The following is a 19,588-nucleotide window of genomic DNA, read 5'->3' on the forward strand; positions in this document are numbered from 1 at the left end:
TTGCTGCATCCAACCCACTGTGTCAGAATACCGAAGGTGCCCGTAGGCTCAGAAAGGCTTGGACCTAGCTGTCGCTTAGAAGAGAGGGCTTCTCTGTTGAGGGACAGATAACCAAGATTTCACGTCCAAAGGCAAATGTGATGTGAAAATCCAGTGTATATCCCTTATCGCTTCTAAATTTTTTTCCCAACTGCTGACAAACGTTTCCAGACCCATCCCTATAAAAAGATTAGTTTATCGTCGTTACCTTAGGAAGCCAGAGGTCACAAAACATAAGTGCGGGCAGTGGTGCAGATACATGTATTTATTTCATTAAATTCATTAACTGCCCTTCTCTGTGAGTAGGGCTCAGGGCAGCTTATAACAATGTATATATAATAAATTTTTTTTAAAAAGATAAAGGTAGTCCCCTGTGCAAGCACCAGTCGTTTTCGACTCTGGGGTGACGTTGCTTTCACAATGTTTTCACAGCAGACTTTTTACGGGGAGGTTTCCCCAGTCATCTGTGCTTTCCCCCCAGCAAGCTGGGTAGTCATTTTACCGACCTCGGAAGGATGGAAGGCTGAGTCAACCTTGGGCCGGCTACCTGAAAACCCAGCTTCTGCCGGGGATCGAACTCGGGTCGTGAGGAGAGGTCTCTGACTGCAGTACTGCAGCTTTACCACTCCACCACGGGGCTCTTATAGAATAGATAATTTAATATAATAGATAATCTGGACTGGTTTTAACATAGGTTTTTAACGTATATAATAATTTACGTGTTAAACCTACGTTAAAACCAGTCCAGATAGAGTCCCTATTTACGAAATGGCGAAAACATAACAATTTCTGAATTTCAATAAGCATTGATGAATAGTGACCCACCTGCCTGCTCAATGAGGTGGGGGAGTAGGCCTGCCCCAGTGAGCAGCTGACAGATACCCCGACTTATTTACCCACAGCTATTAAGTTCCAGAAAGTGAGGGATTGGAGAGCAAAGTTCGTCCCTAAGCAATCATAGGAGCACCCAGTGTTTGGTTCCATTCCATGGGAGCCCCAGGGCACTGTGCAGCCAATCAAAATGTGCTGTTTTCCCAAAGATGACAGGTCGCAAAGGGAGAGTCGTGAGCAACGACGACGGCAGCATCTCTTACGAGTCACGGTCTGAGCTCGACGTTCCTGTGGAAATCCTGAATATTACGGAGAAGCAGAGATTCATGGACGGCGATAAGGTAACCGCTTCCAGTTTTGATTCTTTTAAGTCCAGCGTGCTCGTAAAATTGATAAAATACGTCGTTCTGAAGAGAGGACATTAATGTTCAGTGTGCTTTTAAAAAAAATAATAATAATTAAAAACCAAAAGTCGTAGTAGTGTGGAAACAGCTCTTCAGAAACCTCATGTGCAAATATCTACAGCTCTGAGAAACACCGAAGGGCAAGCAGATACTGTGGCAAAATTATTTTGGCTGTTATCCGCAGGGCCTGTGAAACAGTCCTTTTTCGGCAGGCCTACAGTAACTAATGCGGAGGAGCTGCCACTGTTACGCCACTGAATACTACCATCCATCTACAAGACACCTAATAGAGCAGGGGTGGCCAACGGTAGCTCTCCGGGTGCTTTTTGCCTACAACTCCCATCAGCCCCAGCCAGCATGGCCATGCTGGCTGGGGCTGATGGGAGTTGTAGACAAAAAACCATCTGGAGATCTACCGTTGGCCACCCCTGTAATAGAGCAATTACAGAGAATTAAGAACAAAAATGAAGCTGGGCCGCCTATGTAGGAAATTTTACGGCACCATTTTGAAGGTTAAATGGTAAATTGTTTATATGCGTTTTGATTTTATAATTATAAGGTATTGTTATTGTTGCATGTGACTGTGAGCCGCCCAGAGTCCGGGCGTGGAGTGGGCGGCATATAAATTTAAAGTAATCATAAAGAAATAAACGTTGCGTAGCGAAGAAACGTCAGTTGGTGCGAGGCCTTGACTTCTTGAACGTCCATGCTGGGAGCTGCCTTGATTCTTCCGATAAATACGGTAGCAGGGCCGGCTGCAAAATGCTTACATTTGCCAGAGGAGTTTGTGGGATACCTAAATCTTTTTAGAAGCTTCGTGCCTCAGTTGTTGAGGAAAAGGCAGCTCGTGCTTGCTGTTCTTTTCCTTCCTTCCTTCCTTGCCAAGCATTTGTGCCTGTGCATAAACACACCTCCAGAAAGCTCCCTCATGAGCTGCTCAGGACGATGTCTCTCAGAGACCCAAGCTGATAGGTGTCTTTTTCTCCTTCTCTCATCCCAAAAAAGAATATTGCCATCATCTCGGAAGCAGCCAGCTCAGGCATTTCATTACAAGCCGATCGCCGAGCCAAAAACCAGAGGCGAAGAGTGCACATGACCTTGGAGTTGCCGTGGAGTGCGGATAGGGCAATACAGCAATTTGGTGAGCAGTTCAGTCCTCTTTTGATTGGGGGGGATGATGCTGTTTTAGGTAGGGCAAATGTTGGTCTGTTGTGTTAGCAGTGGAAGACAGCAGTCTCTGTTCAGAACATAAAGAGTTCTGCTGGCTCAGACGAGTGTCAGTCTAGTTTATCAATCCTGTCTTTACTCGGTGCCCAACAACACATAGAGGCCAAGGCCTTCCCTTGACGATGCCTCCGGACATGGACATTCAGAGGTTTACTGTCTTTAAATGTGGAGGTTCCCTTTAATCACCTTTTTTAGTAGCCACCAAAAGACCTGTCCTCCATGATTCTGTTCTTTTTTTTTAAACTGTCGGTACCTGTGGTTATTCCATAACAAATTCCACATTCCAAATGGCAGCAAATTCCATATTTTCTTATTGAGCAAAATATTTTCTTCAGCCCATCCTGAATCAGTTTTTTGATGAACCTCACAAAGGTACCCTTGAGTTTTAGCATTTTGGGAGAGTAAAGAAGTCCATTCCCTCTGTGTCAACTCATTTTATAAACCCCATGTCATTCCCCCCCCCCCTCCTTAGCCTTTTCACTTCTAAACTATAAAGCCATAGCCTCTTCAGCCTTTGGGGAGGGATGGTGGCTCAGTGGTAGAGCATCTGCTTGGTAAGCAGAAGATCCCAGGTTCAGTCCCTGGCATCCCCAACTAAAAGGGGTCCAGACAAATAGGTGTGAAAAACCTCAGCTTGAGACCCTGGAGAGCCGCTGCTAGTCTGACTAGTCTAACTTTGATGGACCGAGGGTCTGATTCAGTAGAAGGCACCTTCATATGTTCATATGTTACCTCATAGGAAAGGTGCTCCAACCCTCTAATCACCTTGGTCACCTTCCAGCTCTGCTGAGTCACGTTTTGAGATACAGTGATCAGAACTGTGCTAAGCGTTCCAAATGAGGCTGCACCATAGATCTGTAATTTTCGTTCAGTGCAGTTCTGAAATTGTGTATGAGATGGCAGGTGGAGCGTGCTGTGTGATTCCACTAATGCCAACTTCTCAGTATCCAACAACAGGTCAGACAGGCTTGAGTATGTCACTGCATCTCAGCCTGAGTTGTGTGTCTGTCTGTTGCCGGAAAGACCAACTGGGGGAATAATTTCATGAAGGAAGTGGGCAATTCAGTTAAACGTTGGCTTTTAAAACAATGTGAAGTTTAAATGCTTGTTTTGTGATGTCTGGAGAAGTGTGAGGCGTATTCTTTTAAAAGATACTTCCTGTTTTCCAAGCTACAATTTCTCTCCGCCCAGATTTACTGGAGCTGATAGTGGTGGCTCAGATAACCAAAATGCATTTTTTTTTTTTTTGCTTAACGCAGGTCGAACCCACAGGTCGAACCAAGTAACTGCCCCAGAATACGTCTTCCTAATTTCCGAGCTAGCCGGAGAGCAAAGGTTTGCATCTATTGTGGCCAAACGACTGGAAAGCTTGGTAAGAGAATTGTCACTTGTAGCTTTGTGTTTTAAAGTACGGGGAACTTGTCTCTTAGTCATCAAACTACTGTTTCTTAACAGGGAGCTCTCACTCACGGAGACAGACGAGCCACAGAGACAAGAGATCTGAGCAGGTTCAACTTTGACAACAAGGTAAGCCTTTTCATGTCCTTTTGTCCCTACTTTCAAGAGAATTAAGAGTTTTGTTACATCATCCTACCTTCCAGAGTTACATCACTTTGCTTGCTCTTCCCTCCCTTTTGGGATGTGGGGATCTTGGGCTTTAATTGGTAACATATCTCTGGTCGAATTTATATCAGTAGAAGAAGGTCTGGGTTTGAGAGAGCAGCAACTGTGTCAGCCCTCTAAGGAAAGAACAGCGTTACCCTGTTGAAATGAATATTTTCGTTTTCATTTAACTGCTTTCTCCCCCCCCCCCCTTTTTTTTTCTTTAAAACAGTATGGCCGAAATGCACTGGAAATAGTCATGAAATCCATTGTAAACTTTGATTCTCCGTTGGTGTCTCCACCTCCTGATTACCCAGGAGAATTTTTTAAAGGTATATAAATTCACTTAGCACTACTGAATTGGGAATAATTTTTGATAAGCAAATGGGAGCATAGAATGAACAGAAATTACCTGGTTGGCTCTGGCACCTGATTTAGCCACTGTGTGACACAGAGCGTTGGACTGGATGGGCCATTGGCGTGATCCAACGTGGCTTCTCTTATGTGACACAGAGAGTTGGACTGGATGGGCCATTGGCCTGATCCAACGTGACTTCTCTTATGTTTATTTATTTTATTTATTTTATGATTTATATATATGATTTATGATTATGATTTATTTATTTTATTATATATATATATATATATATATATATATATGTTCTTATGAGACACAGAGTGTCGGACTGGATGGGCCATTGACGTGATCCAACATGGCTTCTCTTATGTTCTTATGTGACACAGAGTGTTGGACTGGATGGCCCAGTGGCCTGATCCAACATGGCTTCTCTTATGTTCTTATGAGACACAGAGTGTTGGACTGGATGGGCCATTGGCCTGATCCAATGTGGCTTCTCTTATAGCTTGACTCAGTTACTGTTTGTTGCTGTATGAACAACCCTGGGAGATTCTCTGGCTTGCATATACACACCACTCTATCTTCCCTGGGTGTTTAGATATTTTCTGCTGATGCGACAAAGCACTCAGCTTAAAGGTCAGGATTAAACCCAAGTTTGAATCCTGGTTTGTGATTTTTGAACGTAATGGAAAAAATCATAAACCTCTAAACCATCCCATGCATGTTCAAGGAATCCCTTCTGTTGTGGTGCAGCAAACCTTGTTTTTTTAGTTGTAGCTGAGCTAAGTTGCTTGGTTGTCTTCCAGCAACATTCCAGGGATGTTTTGTAGCAGGAACTTCTTTGCATATTAGGCCACATATCCCTGATGTAGCCAGTCCTCCTGGAGCTTATAGTAGGCCCTGTAAGAAAAGCACTGTAATCTCTCAGAGGATTGGGTCTACATCAAGGGTGTGTGGTCTAATATGCAAAGGAGTTCCTGCTACAAAAAAATCCCTGGATGTTACTATTCAGACTGGACAATTAGTTCTCAATTACTTGACCCAGGAGCTTGTGCCGGGCACAGAATGCCTTTCAGCCAGTGGCCTGTGTGGGTCCCTCATCCTTGACTGAGAATTCTGTTTCATCAGCCCTTCTGGTAGGAGATTTAGCTGCCCTGATAGAGCTGCTGAATTTTAGAACTCTTGGGTAGGATGCCGCCATTCGTTCAGTTGATGACGATTGGTTTCCTCGGGAAGCTCGGCTGTGAGCGCAACAGATCTGCGAGATCTAGCCTCTTTCATACGTCAGATTGATAGGTTTATATTGTTGATTGCAGTTGGAGATAGCGGATTCCATGTACACCCTGACTCTAAAGGCAGGATTAACAAAAAAAAGATACTAAGCTTGAATTTTTTTAAATAAAATTGCATCTGAGCATTAGTAAGATTAAAGGTTAAAAACTGTTACTTAAAGAGGGTGGGCAAGATGTAAGGACAAGAGTGCAAAGCATTGTCCCCCTTTACAGCAGGGGTGGCCAAACTTGCTTAATGTAAGAGTCACATAGAATAAATGTCAGATGTTTGGGAGCCTCAAGAAGGAAGGAAGGAAAACAGATGGGGAGGGAGGGAGAAGTGGAAAGAAAGTAACTTTAACTTTAAATGCATTCTCCAAGCCACTGGCTGGCTTGGGTCGAAGAAGAGGTTTAAAGAGAGAAAGGCCTCCTCCTTACCAGCCGATAGGGTGGTGGGGGCTTCGAGAGCCACACAATATGAGTGAAAGAGCCGCATGTGGCTTCTGAGCCACGGTTTGGCCACCCCTGCTGCATAACTTCTCTTACCCTTCTAGATGTTCGACAGGGATTAATAGGCGTGGGTCTGATCAACGTAGAAGATCGGTCCGGGATTCTAACGCTCGATAAAGGTATTGTCTTGTTACTGATAACTTAAGAATGTGATTAGTTGGATGTTAAAGAGATTCGCAGACCTCCCTAGTATAAGCAGAATAAAGCAAAGGGGACGGTCCAGTTATCCTTTCTCTAGACACAAGTCCTTCCCTCTTCCATACGTATAGAGATAGGATCCAAGCATGCTTGCTTTAGACGGGCCTTTCCCTCTTCCATATGTACAGTCTCGTGAATTACAAAGGAAATACTGGGTTGTATGCTGCTGTTCCGCTCAGTTAAGTGCAGCCGCTTCTTCCAGCAGAGGGTGACTCTTCGCTTAGCTGGCAGCGGTAGGACGCCATCAATTAGTATTGACATAAACAGAGCCAGTCTTAATGTTCTTGTTCTTTGAGCTGGGCTCTGCGAAAGTATGCTCACACACACACACACACACAAATATGCTGCTGGAAAACTGAACAGCGCAGGTGTTCGGAGTGTCGTTCCAGTCTTTGAGGGAAGCCCACCCAGTTGAACAGCTTGGAGAACGGGCTGCAGCATTATCAGCCCGGTTAAAAGGTGTGTAGAGGACAGTGGGCTTGTGCATATACAGGTGTGATCAGGAAGCAGGCAAGCTGTTTGGTTTAGAGCAGACCTGGGAGGACCTGGTGCTGCCTCTAGCCGTTGAAATAATCACCTGTGCTTTGAAGGTCTGACTGCTGCCAGTTGGTCAGGACCCATCAGCCACACTGCCCTCCTTGCCATGTGACCAGTACCGTACAATATGCCGTTGAGTAGCCTGGTGGCTATCAGACATCTTGCTTATTGAAAAAAGTTGGGAACAGCCACAAAAACGTTCCATGTCACCCTGCACGCGTGTAGGGCAGCCACCTGTATTCCCATGATCTAAATGGCATGTGACTGGACTGCCTTTATCCTGGTTGAATGACTAGCACTGTTATGCAGTGGTGTTATTTAAAGCAAGGAGCGAACTTCGACATTCTTCACAAAGCTAGTATTAGAAAAGAGCAAGAGTCTGGTAGCAGCACTTTAAAGACGAAAACAATTTGAGGCAGGGAATGAGCTTCCGTGGCTCACAAAAGCGCCTCCCTGCCACAAATCTCGTTAGCCTTTAAGGTGGAGTTCGTTGTTCATTGCCATACCCACAGAGGGGGTCTGTGCTTCTGCAGAATCACATCATAAGCACTCTTGCGGATAGGCCTAGGTAGAGATGGCTGGCTTCTCACTGTTCTCACTTCTTGGTCTTTGAGGATTGTCAGGATGGCGCTTTCCCACTGGTACAGAGAACAGCCTCTAAACTTGAAATAATTGTGAGATTTGTAGAGCACACAGAGCCCCGTGGCGCAGAGTGGTAAAGCTGCAGTACTGCAGTCCTAAGCTGTGCGCATGTCCTGAGTCTGATCCCGGCGGAAGCTGGGTTCAGGTAGCCAGCCCAAGGTTGACTCAGCCTTCCATCCTTCCAAGGTTGGTAAAATGAGGACCCAGCTTGCCGGGGGAAAAGTGTAGGTGGCTGGGGAAGGAAATGGCAAACCACCCTGTAAAAAGTCTGCCATGAAAACGTCGTGAAAGCAACGTCACCCCAGAGTCGGAAACGACTGGTGCTTGCACAGGGGACCTTTCCTTTCCTTGTGGAGCGCTGTGCATGGCCATAATGCAGTACTTAGTGTCCTCTGACTTTGCATTTACCTTCTGTTAAAATGTGTTCTCCCCAGGATAAGCGGAGGGATGTGACATTTCCTCGTTCTAGCTTCGCATCTTCCTCATGCGTTTTTATTTTAAATTTTTTAAAGATTACAACAATATAGGGAAATTCCTAAACCGGATTCTGGGGATGGAAGTGCATCAGCAGAATGCTCTGTTCCAGTATTTCTCAGACACGCTCAACGCAGTAATACAGAATGCTAAAAAAAACGGAAGATACGACATGGGCATTTTAGGTGAGTGCCAGCGTTCCCGTAGCCTGGTATGCTGCAAGCTTCCCTTTGGAGTCTAATTCTTTTAACACCGCCAGTAAGACAGAATAGAAAAGATTGACGTGTCACGTACTGCCGATCCGGCTAGTAACAAGAGAAAGCTCTGCCTGGCGCTGCTGCCAGAGTTCTGCTTTTCCAGAGCCAGTTTGGTGTAGTGGTTAAGTGTCTTATTTGGGAGAACCAGGTTTGATTCCCCACTCCTCCACTTGCACCTGCTGGAATGGCTTTGGGTCATCCATAGCTCTGGCAGAGGTTGTCCTTGAAAGGGCAGCTGCTGTGAGAGCGCTCTCCAGCCCCACCCACCTCACAGGGTGTCTTGTGGGGGAGGAAGGGAAAGATTGTGAGCTGCTCTGAGACTCTTCGGAGTGGAGGGCGGGATATAAATCCAATATCTTCATCTACCTCACAGGGTGTCTGTTGTGGGGGAGGAAGGGAAAGGAGATTGTGAGCCGCTCTGAGACTCTTCGGAGTGGAGGGTGGGATATAAATCCAATATCTTCATCTACCTCACAGGGTGTCTGTTGTGGGGGAGGGGAGGTAAAGGAGATTGTGAGCCGCTCTGAGACTCTTCGGAGTGGAGGGCGGGATATAAATCCAATATCTTCATCTACCTCACAGGGTGTCTGTTGTGGGGGAGGAAGGGAAAGGAGATTGTGAGCCGCTCTGAGACTCTTTGGAGTGGAGGGCGGAATATAAATCCAATATCTTCATCTACCTCACAGGGTGTCTGTTGTGGGGGAGGAAGGGAAAGGAGATTGTGAGCCGCTCTGAGACTCTTCGGAGTGGAGGGCGGGATATAAATCCAATATCTTCATCTACCTCACAGGGTGTCTGTTGTGGGGGAGGAAGGGAAAGGAGATTGTGAGCCGCTCTGAGACTCTTGGGAGTGGAGGATGGGATATAAATCCAATATCTTCATCTACCTCACAGGGTGTCTGTTGCGGGAGAGGAAGGGAAAGGAGATTGTGAGCCGCTCTGAGACTCTTCGGAGTGAAGGGCGGGATATAAATCCAATATCTTCATCCACCTCACAGGGTGTCTGTTGTGGGGGAGGAAGGTAAAGGAGATGGTGAGCCGCTCTGAGACTCTTCGGAGTGGAGGGCGGGATATAAATCCAATATCTTCATCTACCTCACAGGGTGTCTGTTGTGAGGGAGGAAGGTAAAGGAGATCGTGAGCCGCCCTGAGACTCTTCGGAGTGGAGGGCGGGATATAAATCCAATATCTTCATCTACCTCACAGGGTGTCTGTTGTGAGGGAGGAAGGGAAAGGAGATTGTGAGCCGCTCTGAGGCTCTTCGGAGTGGAGGGCGGGATATAAATCCAATATCTTCATCTACCTCACAGGGTGTCTGTTGTGGGGGAGGAAGGGAAAGGAGATTGTGAGCCGCTCTGAGACTCTTCGGAGTGGAGGGCGGGATATAAATCCAATATCTTCATCTACCTCACAGGGTGTCTGTTGTGAGGGAGGAAGGTAAAGGAGATTGTGAGCCGCTCTGAAGCTCTTCGGAGTGGAGGGCGGGATATAAATCCAATATCTTCATCTACCTCACAGGGTGTCTGTTGTGGAGGAGGAAGGGAAAGGAGATTGTGAGCCGCTCTGAGACTCTTTGGAGTGGAGGGCGGGATATAAATCCAATATCTTCATCTACCTCACAGGGTGTCTGTTGTGGAGGAGGAAGGGAAAGGAGATTTTGAGCCGCTCTGAGACTCTTCGGAGTGGAGGGCGGGATATAAATCCAATATCTTCATCTACCTCACAGGGTGTCTGTTGTGGGGGAGGAAGGGAAAGGAGATTGTGAGCCGCTCTGAGACTCTTCGGAGTGGAGGGCGGGATATAAATCCAATATCTTCATCTACCTCACAGGGTGTCTGTTGTGGGGGAGGAAGGGAAAGGAGATTGTGAGCCGCTCTGAGACTCTTCGGAGTGGAGGGCGGGATATAAATCCAATATCTTCATCTACCTCACAGGGTGTCTGTTGTGGGGGAGGAAGGGAAAGGAGATTGTGAGCCGCTCTGAGACTCTTCGGAGTGGAGGGCGGGATATAAATCCAATATCTTCTTCTTCTGCTTTTAAAAAGCTGAGCGGTTGAAGTTAATCTGCAAGGTCAGGGCCTAGTTCCTCCATAGGTTACCCTCTGCTGCTTTCTCCTCCCACTTGGTACTGGTCACATGATATTTCCAGGAAATGGCTATATATGATGCTGCTTCTATAAAGTGCATGTCTTGTGACTCTCTTCTGTCTCTTTCCTCCACCGTTTAAGATCTGGGTTCAGGAGATGAAAAAGTGAGGAAAGCGGACGCTAAGAAATTTCTAACGCCAGGATATTCTACCTCGGGACACGTAGAACTGTACACTGTAAGTCTTATGTTTTCTTCGTTGAAATAATTGCAGATTTTTGCTAAATCTTGGTGGAAGGGTCTTAAACGGCTAGTTACCTCTTTCTCGTTTTTGTCTGTCCTAGATAAGTGTGGAGAGGGGGATGTCTTGGGAAGAAGCAACTAAGATTTGGGCTGAGCAGACTGGACCAGAGGACGGGTTCTATTTGTCATTACAGGTGAGGCTGCTGCTTCTGGGAAAACCCCCAGGCCCTCTTTCCTTCTGCAGCGGCACTGGGAGTACTCAAAAAGCCCTTGTTGACCATTAAATTCATTCAGTTCCACACAGACCTGAAACGTGCTTTCGTTTCTGGACGAAGTTGAACTAATGAATACGGATATAGCGTTAAAAGCCGTTCACTGAGACTATCTGAATTATCCTTGCCACTGCCCTGTATTATTCCCATGTTGCAGACCAGGGGTCCCCAACCGCTGGGCCGTGGACCGATACCAGTCCGTGGCCTGCTAGCGACCAGGCTGTGGAGTGAGGCAGAGCAGCCCCGCCACCCCTTTTGCCTGCCTGGGACCCAGGTGGCTGAAAGAGGCAGTGCAACTTTGCTCGGAGGCAGGGAGGTAGCCTCAGAGCGACCCTGCCTCCCCTTCTGCCCGCCTGGGATCCAGGCAGACCAAAGAGGCGGTGTAGCCTCACTCCAAGGCTGCCTCCCCTGCAAGCCTGAGTCCTGGGCTGGTGGAAGGGGCAGTGCTGCTGCAACCTTAGCCTACCCTTCATTTATATATCCCTCCCCCCATCAGCCGATCAGCGGGGTCTTTAAACGGGAGGGGGAGTCAGATTGGCCTTCTGCTGCCTGGCCACTTAGCAGGGAGGTGACAGAAATAGCCCCAGTCCCACCCCCCCCCCCAATTTAAAGACCCCCCATGGGGGGCAGGGACAGGGTGGGGGTGCATCTTAGGGAGGCAAAACCCCCAACACTACCCACCCCCCCACTGGTCTGTGGAAAAATTGTCTTTCACGAAACCGGTCCCTGGCGCCAAAAAGGTTGGGGCCACTGTTGTAAGACGATTGATTGAGGAAATAATCCGACTCTTGGTTCATCAAAGTCAGTTTTGTCTACTTAGACTGGCAATAGCTCTTCAGGGTCTCAGGCAGAGACCTTTTACGTCAGCTGCTTACCTGATCCTTTTAACTGAAGATGCCAGGAATTGAACCGGGGACCTTCTGCACACGAAGCAGAGGCTCTTCCATTGAGCCGCAGCCCTGTCTTAATACCGTGTCGCGACTCTGTGGCTGATGCCGTTTGCGTCGGAGGCTTTCCAGTTCACATTCGGAGCTGCTTGACTCGTCCTTGGGATTTTGCTGTTTGTAATGGACAAACTATTTGACAGTCAGCATGATGAGCATTGAGCAGAAAGTGTACTGTGCAGTGGAGGGGGCAGATGACATGTGGAGTGAGGAGGGATAGCCAGGCCGCTAGGAAAGCATGTCTGTTGGGGTCCAGGAAATATTTTGAAGGGGGTTGCTTGACAGGATGAAAGAGGAGGTTCTGCACGGAGGGCAGAAAGCTGGAGCATGAGCAGGATGACACTGGAGGCTCCTCACATAACGTTAGCAAGATGTTTCAGAACCGATTAAACTGGGAGAACCTGAAACGTTTCCAGGCCATTGCCTTCAAAGGCATATTCAAGCTTTCAGACAGGCAGCCGTGTTGGTCTGAAGTAGGAGAACAAAATAGGAGTCGACTGCACCTTTAAGACCAACTTAGTTTTATTCAGAACGTAAGCTTTCGTGTGCGTGCACACTTCTTCAGGCGAGGAATGAGGTATGGTAAGCAGAGTCACATAAATGCCTTCTTTTTGACCCAGGTTTATCAGCAATAGAATAATTAACAGGCATTCTCACATTCTGACATGTTACTGTTTTATTGGTTCCCATCCTAATGCAACCCAGATCAAAGGTTTTCTGAATTCGTTAATTTTACTATTCTGCTATTGGTTTTTAACTTTGTACCACTTGGCATTCCAAACCCCACCAGCTACAGGTGACTCTGCTTACTGTACCTCATTCCTCGTCTGAAGAAGTGTGCATGCACATGAAAGCTTACATTCTGAATAAAACCAAGTCGATCTGAAAGGTGCAATAGACTCCTATTACATTCAAGCTTTGTGTGTCCTCCTTCGTGCTATATCTTTCCCAAATTGCTCATTGCAATTTCGAGATTTACTGGACTTGCTTCTCCACTGGACAAACAGCCCCAGAAGGCTTTACTGCCTAACTACAAGTACTTACCCTGGAGTGTTTTCCTTGCTTAGCTTCTTCCCCACAGATTATAATCTGTCAGCCCACTGGGTTGGATCTCATGGGTGCTTATGACGGTGCTCTCCCTTGGCGCAGGGCGACTTCCCCTCTGCCTTCCAACAGAGGAAGCCTCTGTGAGCAGCACAGATCAATCTAACGGGTGAAGTGGAGTCAACAGGTGGGGTGGTTTTTTTGTCTTTTTTCAGATACGGAATAATAAGAAAACAGCCATCCTTATGAAGGAGGTGAATCCCAAGAAGAAGCTTTTCTAATATACAGACCAAATACTGGGAAGCAGCTCAAATTGGAAACCTATGCAGAAATAAAGAAAAAATATAAAAAGGTTCGTTTCTGAAACGGTTTCACGTAAGTGCCGTCAAGTCGCTTCTGACTTACGGTGACCCTGTTAACTCTTGTCCTCTCAAACCAGCCCCGTTGTTAACAAACTTGCTCAGGTCTTGCAGGCTGAAGGCCCTTGTGGCTTTCCTTGATTGAGTCAGTCCGTCTCATGTTGCATCTTCTTTTCCTAGCATTATTGTCTTTTTCCGTGACTTTCTAGTAAGTCAAATGAGACCAAAGTACAGGAGCCTCAATTTGGTCATGTTACCTTTATATCAATGTGTGATAATTTATAGTTTGAGGACTGAAGATATGACGTATTACATTATGCCGGTGCATCTTGTGTCCAAGTTGCTGTTGATGTATATTAATTCCACTGAAACATCATTGTTCATGAATGGTTTCTAATATTATGCATTGTGTGTGCAAACAATCCCTCCTTTCTTTCTCCTCTCCTTCTAAACTTAATCTTTCACACACTGACCAGCTAAGCTGTTTTCTTGATTGAAGGCCTGTTTGAATCACCGCTTAAAGTGTTTTTGCCTTAAAATATGAATGTGATGAATGCTATGAGGGATGTTGCGAGAACCTAAAGAGAGACCTGCTAGGTCAGATCAGTGGTTCGCCTAGTCCAGCATCCCATTTCATAACAGTCGCCAACCAGTTTCCTCTGGAGGGCCAACCTCGGGAACAGAGGCTGAGGTCTTCCCCTGATGTTACCTCCCATCACTGGTACACAGTATTCCAGATGAGGCTGCACCATAGATCTGTACAGGGGCATTATAATATCAGACATTTTATTTTTAGTCCTTTTCCTTATAATCTCTAACATAGAATTTGCCTTTGTAACTGCTGCAGCACGCTGGGTTGTCACTTTTATCAGGCTGTCTCCTACAACCCCAAGATCTTGCTCCCCTCGTCAGGTTTAAGCTACACACACATTTTGCTCTTAAGAGCCCAAGAAACAGAACCTGGCTGTAATAAATTGTGTTGTCTGTTTGTTATCCAGGTACCTTCTGAAGATGCCTTGCCCCACTGGCTAGAGCAGTACACGTCGTCTGCAGACACCTGCACCCACGCTTATTGGTGAGTTCTCACATAGGGTGTATTCCAGAGGGTTTCTGGAACTGCAGAATGTTCCCTTGGCGGGTTTATCACAGCGCAGGTGTAATGAGAATTGTGCCAGTTTTAGCTAGATTTTGGGGGAGGATTTTCTGTTTTTTGTCTTCCTGTCATGTTTAAATATTAGGAATGTGCGGGGGGGCGGGGATGGAGCAAGGTTTTGATGTAGAAATGGCATGTAGACAGAGGCACACGGAGCTTCACTTTCCACTACAGTCTTGAATTAAAGCCCCACAAAGAATTCCAGGGCTTTTTCTGTTCTTGCCAGATATCAATCGCTGTAGATTCGCGTTTGCTGTTGCAACTATTCGTATTCAAACAAGGTGTTCTATTAGCAGTATTGAAGCTCTCAGTTGTAATGACTGAGAACATGGATCTGGTTGTCAGAGGGGGGAGGGAGTTGTGTGACACCTGCATTTACTGCATTTACATGAAGTTGCTATCCCCTTCTGTAAAGGACAGTTCACAGTATGGTTTTATGGGCTATCATATTTGTGCAGCAGTTTGCAGATAGTTAAAGTTGGTCGAACATCTGTGCCCTGATTCCCCTTCTTCCTCCTCTTCCAGGAGAGGCAACTGTAAGAAAGCCGGACTGGGCCTTGTCTGCGAAGTGGGCCTGCGTTGTCGGACATATTATGTCCTCTGCGGCTCAGTCTTGAGCGTCTGGACAAAGGTGGAAGGGGTTCTAGCCTCTGTGAGCGGCACCAATGTCAAAATGCAGATTGTTCGGCTAAGGACGGAGGACGGACAGAGGATTGTAGGTGAGTGCGATCGCTGGTCATGCAAACAGCAATTTTTTTGTCCAAGAATCAGATAAACTCACTTCCAAAGCAACCTTAACCATCGGAGTACAATATAGCGAGTTGGTTGGCAGGTAGACTACTTAAATGAAAATAAGGCATGAGCTCCCCCCCGCCCCGCCCCAAAAAAGCTATAAACGAAAAGGTGCACAGGGAAAGGGATGGAGGCTAGAGGAGGGGAGATGGCCACCAAGTGTTCAGTGAACAGATATTTCCTTGCCAGTCGGAGCCAAGCTATTAAGTCACACGCATGCACCTGCTTATACTAAATCAGACCATTGGTCCATTGAGGTTGTTACAGGGAATGACTCTGCAGGGTCTCAGGTGGAGGTCCTCCTACATCACCTACTGCCTTTTTTTTTAACTGGAGATGCTGGGGATTGAATCTGCAATCTTCTGTATGGTCCAGAAGAACTTCACATCTAGGCTGAAGCAGAGCTTCTTGTGTGTGTGTGTGTTTTTTTTTTGTATGGTCTAGATCAGGGGTGTCAAACTCATTTGTTATGAGTGCCAGATCTGACATAAATGAGACCTTGCCGGGCTGGCCCATGTGTGTTCCTATTTAAGATCAGGTAGCAGAGATAGAAACTTTATAAGGACACAGACAAGTACAATTGAAGATTTTTTTAAACTTAAAACACCAGCACTTGTTGGTCTTAAAGGTGCTTTCTTTGTATTTCTCCCATGGGAACCAGGAAACAGGGCAAAGGAAGCGCTGGCTCTTTCCTCCCTTCCCAGGGGACCAGGAGGGGAGGAGCCTCAGCCAACAGAAGTAAGAGAGGCTTAGCTCAGTAGCTCTGCTGTGCAATTGAGAGCCTGGCAAAGCAAGATCTGCCTCCCCCCTTCCTCCCCAAGGGAGGAACCTCAGCCAATGGAGAAAATGGAGGTTTTGCTCTGTAGCTTCTGTTCGAAGCAAGCTGTGATGCAGAAGGAAACAAGAGAGAGAGAAGGAAGCAAATGACAGCCAGTTGCTTGGGGGCCTGATAGGAGCCCTTCAGGGGCCTCATTCGGCCCCCAGTCCGCATGTTCGACACCCGTGGTCTAGATAGGTCAGCTCAAGGCAAAATTCTAGAAGAGCTCCTTTTCTCAATGCTCGTTGGAGAAGCTGTGATCATAGGGCTTCAAAATATATTGTGGAATCTGATACTGAAGTACCATTATCCATCACAGATTATTTATCTGGAAGTCCAATGATTGCTCTAGGGCATCAGAACTGAGGAAATTCTGGTTTAGGAGTCCAGCAGGGCTGAAGTTATTTCTCAGGGTCTGGTCCAGACTTGGGAGGCTCCTTCATGGAAGCAGGTTTGATTCTGAAATGTACAAAACAGGCCATGTGAGGGTGGACTTGCACTCAGGGTCCACCCCTCCTCCAGACCAGCAGCCCTGTTCCAGCTGTAGGTCTCTCCTCCTTCCCCTTCCAGGCCCTGGGTGCCGGGTTTTTTTATTATTATTATTAAAGTGGGTAGCCATGTCGGTCTGAAGCAACAGAGCAGCCTATTATATAGTAGAAGAACAAAGTTTGAATCCTGTGGTCACCGTAGACCAACCAAGTTTTATTCCGGGTATAAGTTTTTATGCGCACACACACAAAAGCTTATACCCGGAATTAAACTCGGTTGAGCCAGTTTGGTGTAGTGGTTAAGTGTGTGGACTCTTATCTGGGAGAACCGGGTTTGATTCCCCACTCTTCTACTTGCACCTGTTGGAATGGCCTTGGGTTAGCCATAGCCCTGGCAGAGGTTGTCCTTGAAAGGGCAGCTGCTGTAAGAGCTCTCTTAGCCCCACCCACCTCACAGGGTGTCTGTTGTGGGGGAGGAAGGTAAAGGAGATTGTGAGCCGCTCTGAGACTCTTCGGAGTGAAGGGCGGGATATAAATCCAATATCTTCTTCTTCATCTTCTTCTTGGTTTTAACGGCGCCCACAGGACTCAAAACTCTGTTCTGTTTTATTGACATCCTTTACAAGACCGCCTTTCCTGCCCAAACTCAAGGCAGGCTGAGTGGGCACAATGTCAGGGGTTTTTTTGCCCCGTGAAACCAAACCACCACCACCCCCCCCGTGCTTTCCCGTTCCTTGCAGGCTTGATCATTCCCGCCAGCTGCGTGTCTCCCCTCGTCAACCTCCTGTCGACGTCCGACCAGTCTCAGCAGCTGGCGGTGCAGCAGCACCAGCTCTGGCAGCAGCATCACCCGCAGAGCATCTCCTACTTCAACAACGCGTGAGGAGGAGGCGGGGCGCATCTCCGGGAGACCATCCGCGGAAGGCATATCGTTCGCGTTGAAAAGAAATATCAGGGACAGATTCCAAAGAAATAAAACTTTCAGTTTCCATCGTTCTCTCTTAGAAACCGCGCGGGAGCAGAGAGGGCACCGTGAAGGGTGATCGAACTGAAAGCCTGGCGTTGCTTTACAGTGGTCCATGTTTTTTTTCTCTTTTTCAAAAATCCCCCGTGCTCTCTGTAGTGCTTCCTGTTTGAGATTTTTCTTTTTAACCCTCTCCCTTTTCTTTTGGGTCCTTCTCAAACTACCAACCCGCGGCTTTTGTTTTTGGAAGAGGCTGGAAAAGTTTCCCAGCCACGCTGTCCGTCGTTCTCGTCCAGCGCTCAGGGTTTAATGCAGTCCATCGGTGCCATTGCTGCAGCGGAGGTCCTCAGATGCATGTTGTTTTGAGTTTGTGTACAGAGACAATGAATCTACGATGGCAGGGCAAAGTGCGTGCGCACACAGAGGTCTCAGCTTATCTAAAAAAAAAAAAGAGTATGTTTATTTTTAAAACAAAGAGAAGCATGGAAATCCAGGAGTTCCGCAAACCCCCGTGTTCATTCCAGTTTGTTCCCCGTTTTTCTGTTTTGGCTGTGCATGTCTTCAGATCGGGCATGAGCGGATCCTGTTCCAGACGTCAGCCAGGAGAGAGAGAGAGAGAGACACAATCTCATTGTGGCGTTGAGGGACTGCGTTCTGATTCAAGTAGCTTCTGCCCAGCTGTCGCATTTTTCTGCCTTTCCCCTTGAGGTTATATATTTGAATCTGCAGCTTGTTTTATTTTTGTGTGTGAATAAACATCTTAAATTTTTAAAAGTTCATTTTTTTTAATGTATTAATGGTGTTCCTAACGTGTGCTGCAAAAATGGCTTTTAAAAAGCCTGATTTCTTTATATTTTGTGTTCGTGGTTGGGTTTTGTTTTTTTCTCCCCCTTGCTCTGTTTCCTTTTATCCGGTGAGGTTTCCGGAAACTCAAGTGCAAATTCACTTCCATTTCACATGACAGTCCTATTTTTATGGGGGGTTTTTTGTTACTGAAGACTTGAGCTGTAAATTAGACATGGGGGGGGGGGGGGGCGGGAGAATGGGGCACGCAAGGATTCTGATGTATGTACTTTTTTTTTTCCTGTTGCCCCGTAATTTGAATACTGTTTATGTTGTAATACATTGTAGAGTTTATCCTGGAGCTGTTTAAAATTGTAAATGTACAAAATGTGAATAGTCACTTATCTATAATATGGGTAAGTTTTGTTTTGCCTATAATAGTAGATGTTTATAAGAAAGTGAAGGACAATGTTTGTCATTTCTTGCTTGCACAGGTTGCACTATTGAAAATTTGAGATTGTATAAACCTGTCCACAAAAAAAAACCCCACAAGATACCGAAAATCTTGTAGGTGTCAAATAAAAAGAAAACCCTATTGTTCTAACAAGCTGCAGCGTCATGTTTCGTCACTCCCATCAATGCGCAAGTGCAGTTCTGTTCACTTCCTCATGTTCTTTCCTCTTTTTTTTAACAAGTTTTATTAGGTTTTTACAGGGAAGGTTAGGGAATTGGGGGAAGGCTCAGGGAATAAAGTACAGAAAGCAAAAGAATAGATTACAGTTATTACTACATCAAGAAAAACAAAAGTATAATTCGTTATACCTGCAAGTACTCAAAAGTAGTACATAGAAATTACCTTTAAAGTCTACAAACATTTTGATATATTACTATAAAATCCCATTTAGTGGGAAATTGCAGATTGTTGCCTATCATGGCTGTGATCATACAAAACCACATATGTATATCTTTAATCTACACAAAACAAAGGACGAAGAAAAGAGAAAAGTCCTCATGTTCAACTCATGGCGCAAGTTTACGCCAACAATTCAAAATTACTACGAATTTATGTTTTAATTATTCCAATCACCTACTTGGGAGATATTCCGCATGTCTCTGCACGATTAACTGCTCTGGTCTCTTGCTTCTTTCTATTCAGCCTCTACTGGGTTCTAGTAATTCGGCCCTGGCTCTACATCAGGTGGGACTCCCGCAGCAGAGTTGTAACAGATTGACATACACCGGGATTCGCAGCCAGCTGCATCTCTGCCCTCCAGACTTCGCTACTTCCACTTGAG

General features: G+C 46.3%; 1 protein-coding gene across 1 annotated transcript in view; it reads left to right on the forward strand.

Annotated features, from left to right (window-relative positions):
- The window catches only part of SBNO1 (strawberry notch homolog 1), a 44,163-nt gene extending 25,263 nt beyond the window's left edge, over window positions 1–18,900 (forward strand). Inside the window, 14 exon segments of the mRNA XM_060248958.1 lie at window positions 1,080–1,211; window positions 2,280–2,415; window positions 3,761–3,873; window positions 3,957–4,028; window positions 4,336–4,435; window positions 6,287–6,361; window positions 8,132–8,278; window positions 10,578–10,672; window positions 10,779–10,871; window positions 13,153–13,207; window positions 13,210–13,289; window positions 14,295–14,371; window positions 14,975–15,168; window positions 17,287–18,900. Of these exon segments, the coding sequence (XP_060104941.1) occupies window positions 1,080–1,211; window positions 2,280–2,415; window positions 3,761–3,873; window positions 3,957–4,028; window positions 4,336–4,435; window positions 6,287–6,361; window positions 8,132–8,278; window positions 10,578–10,672; window positions 10,779–10,871; window positions 13,153–13,207; window positions 13,210–13,289; window positions 14,295–14,371; window positions 14,975–15,168; window positions 17,287–17,429 (1,512 nt within the window). The 3' untranslated portion in view covers window positions 17,430–18,900.
- Window positions 18,901–19,588: the final 688 nt, after the last annotated feature.

Source organism: Heteronotia binoei, chromosome 11 (genome assembly GCF_032191835.1).
Source record: "Heteronotia binoei isolate CCM8104 ecotype False Entrance Well chromosome 11, APGP_CSIRO_Hbin_v1, whole genome shotgun sequence".
Lineage (NCBI taxonomy): Eukaryota > Metazoa > Chordata > Lepidosauria > Squamata > Gekkonidae > Heteronotia > Heteronotia binoei.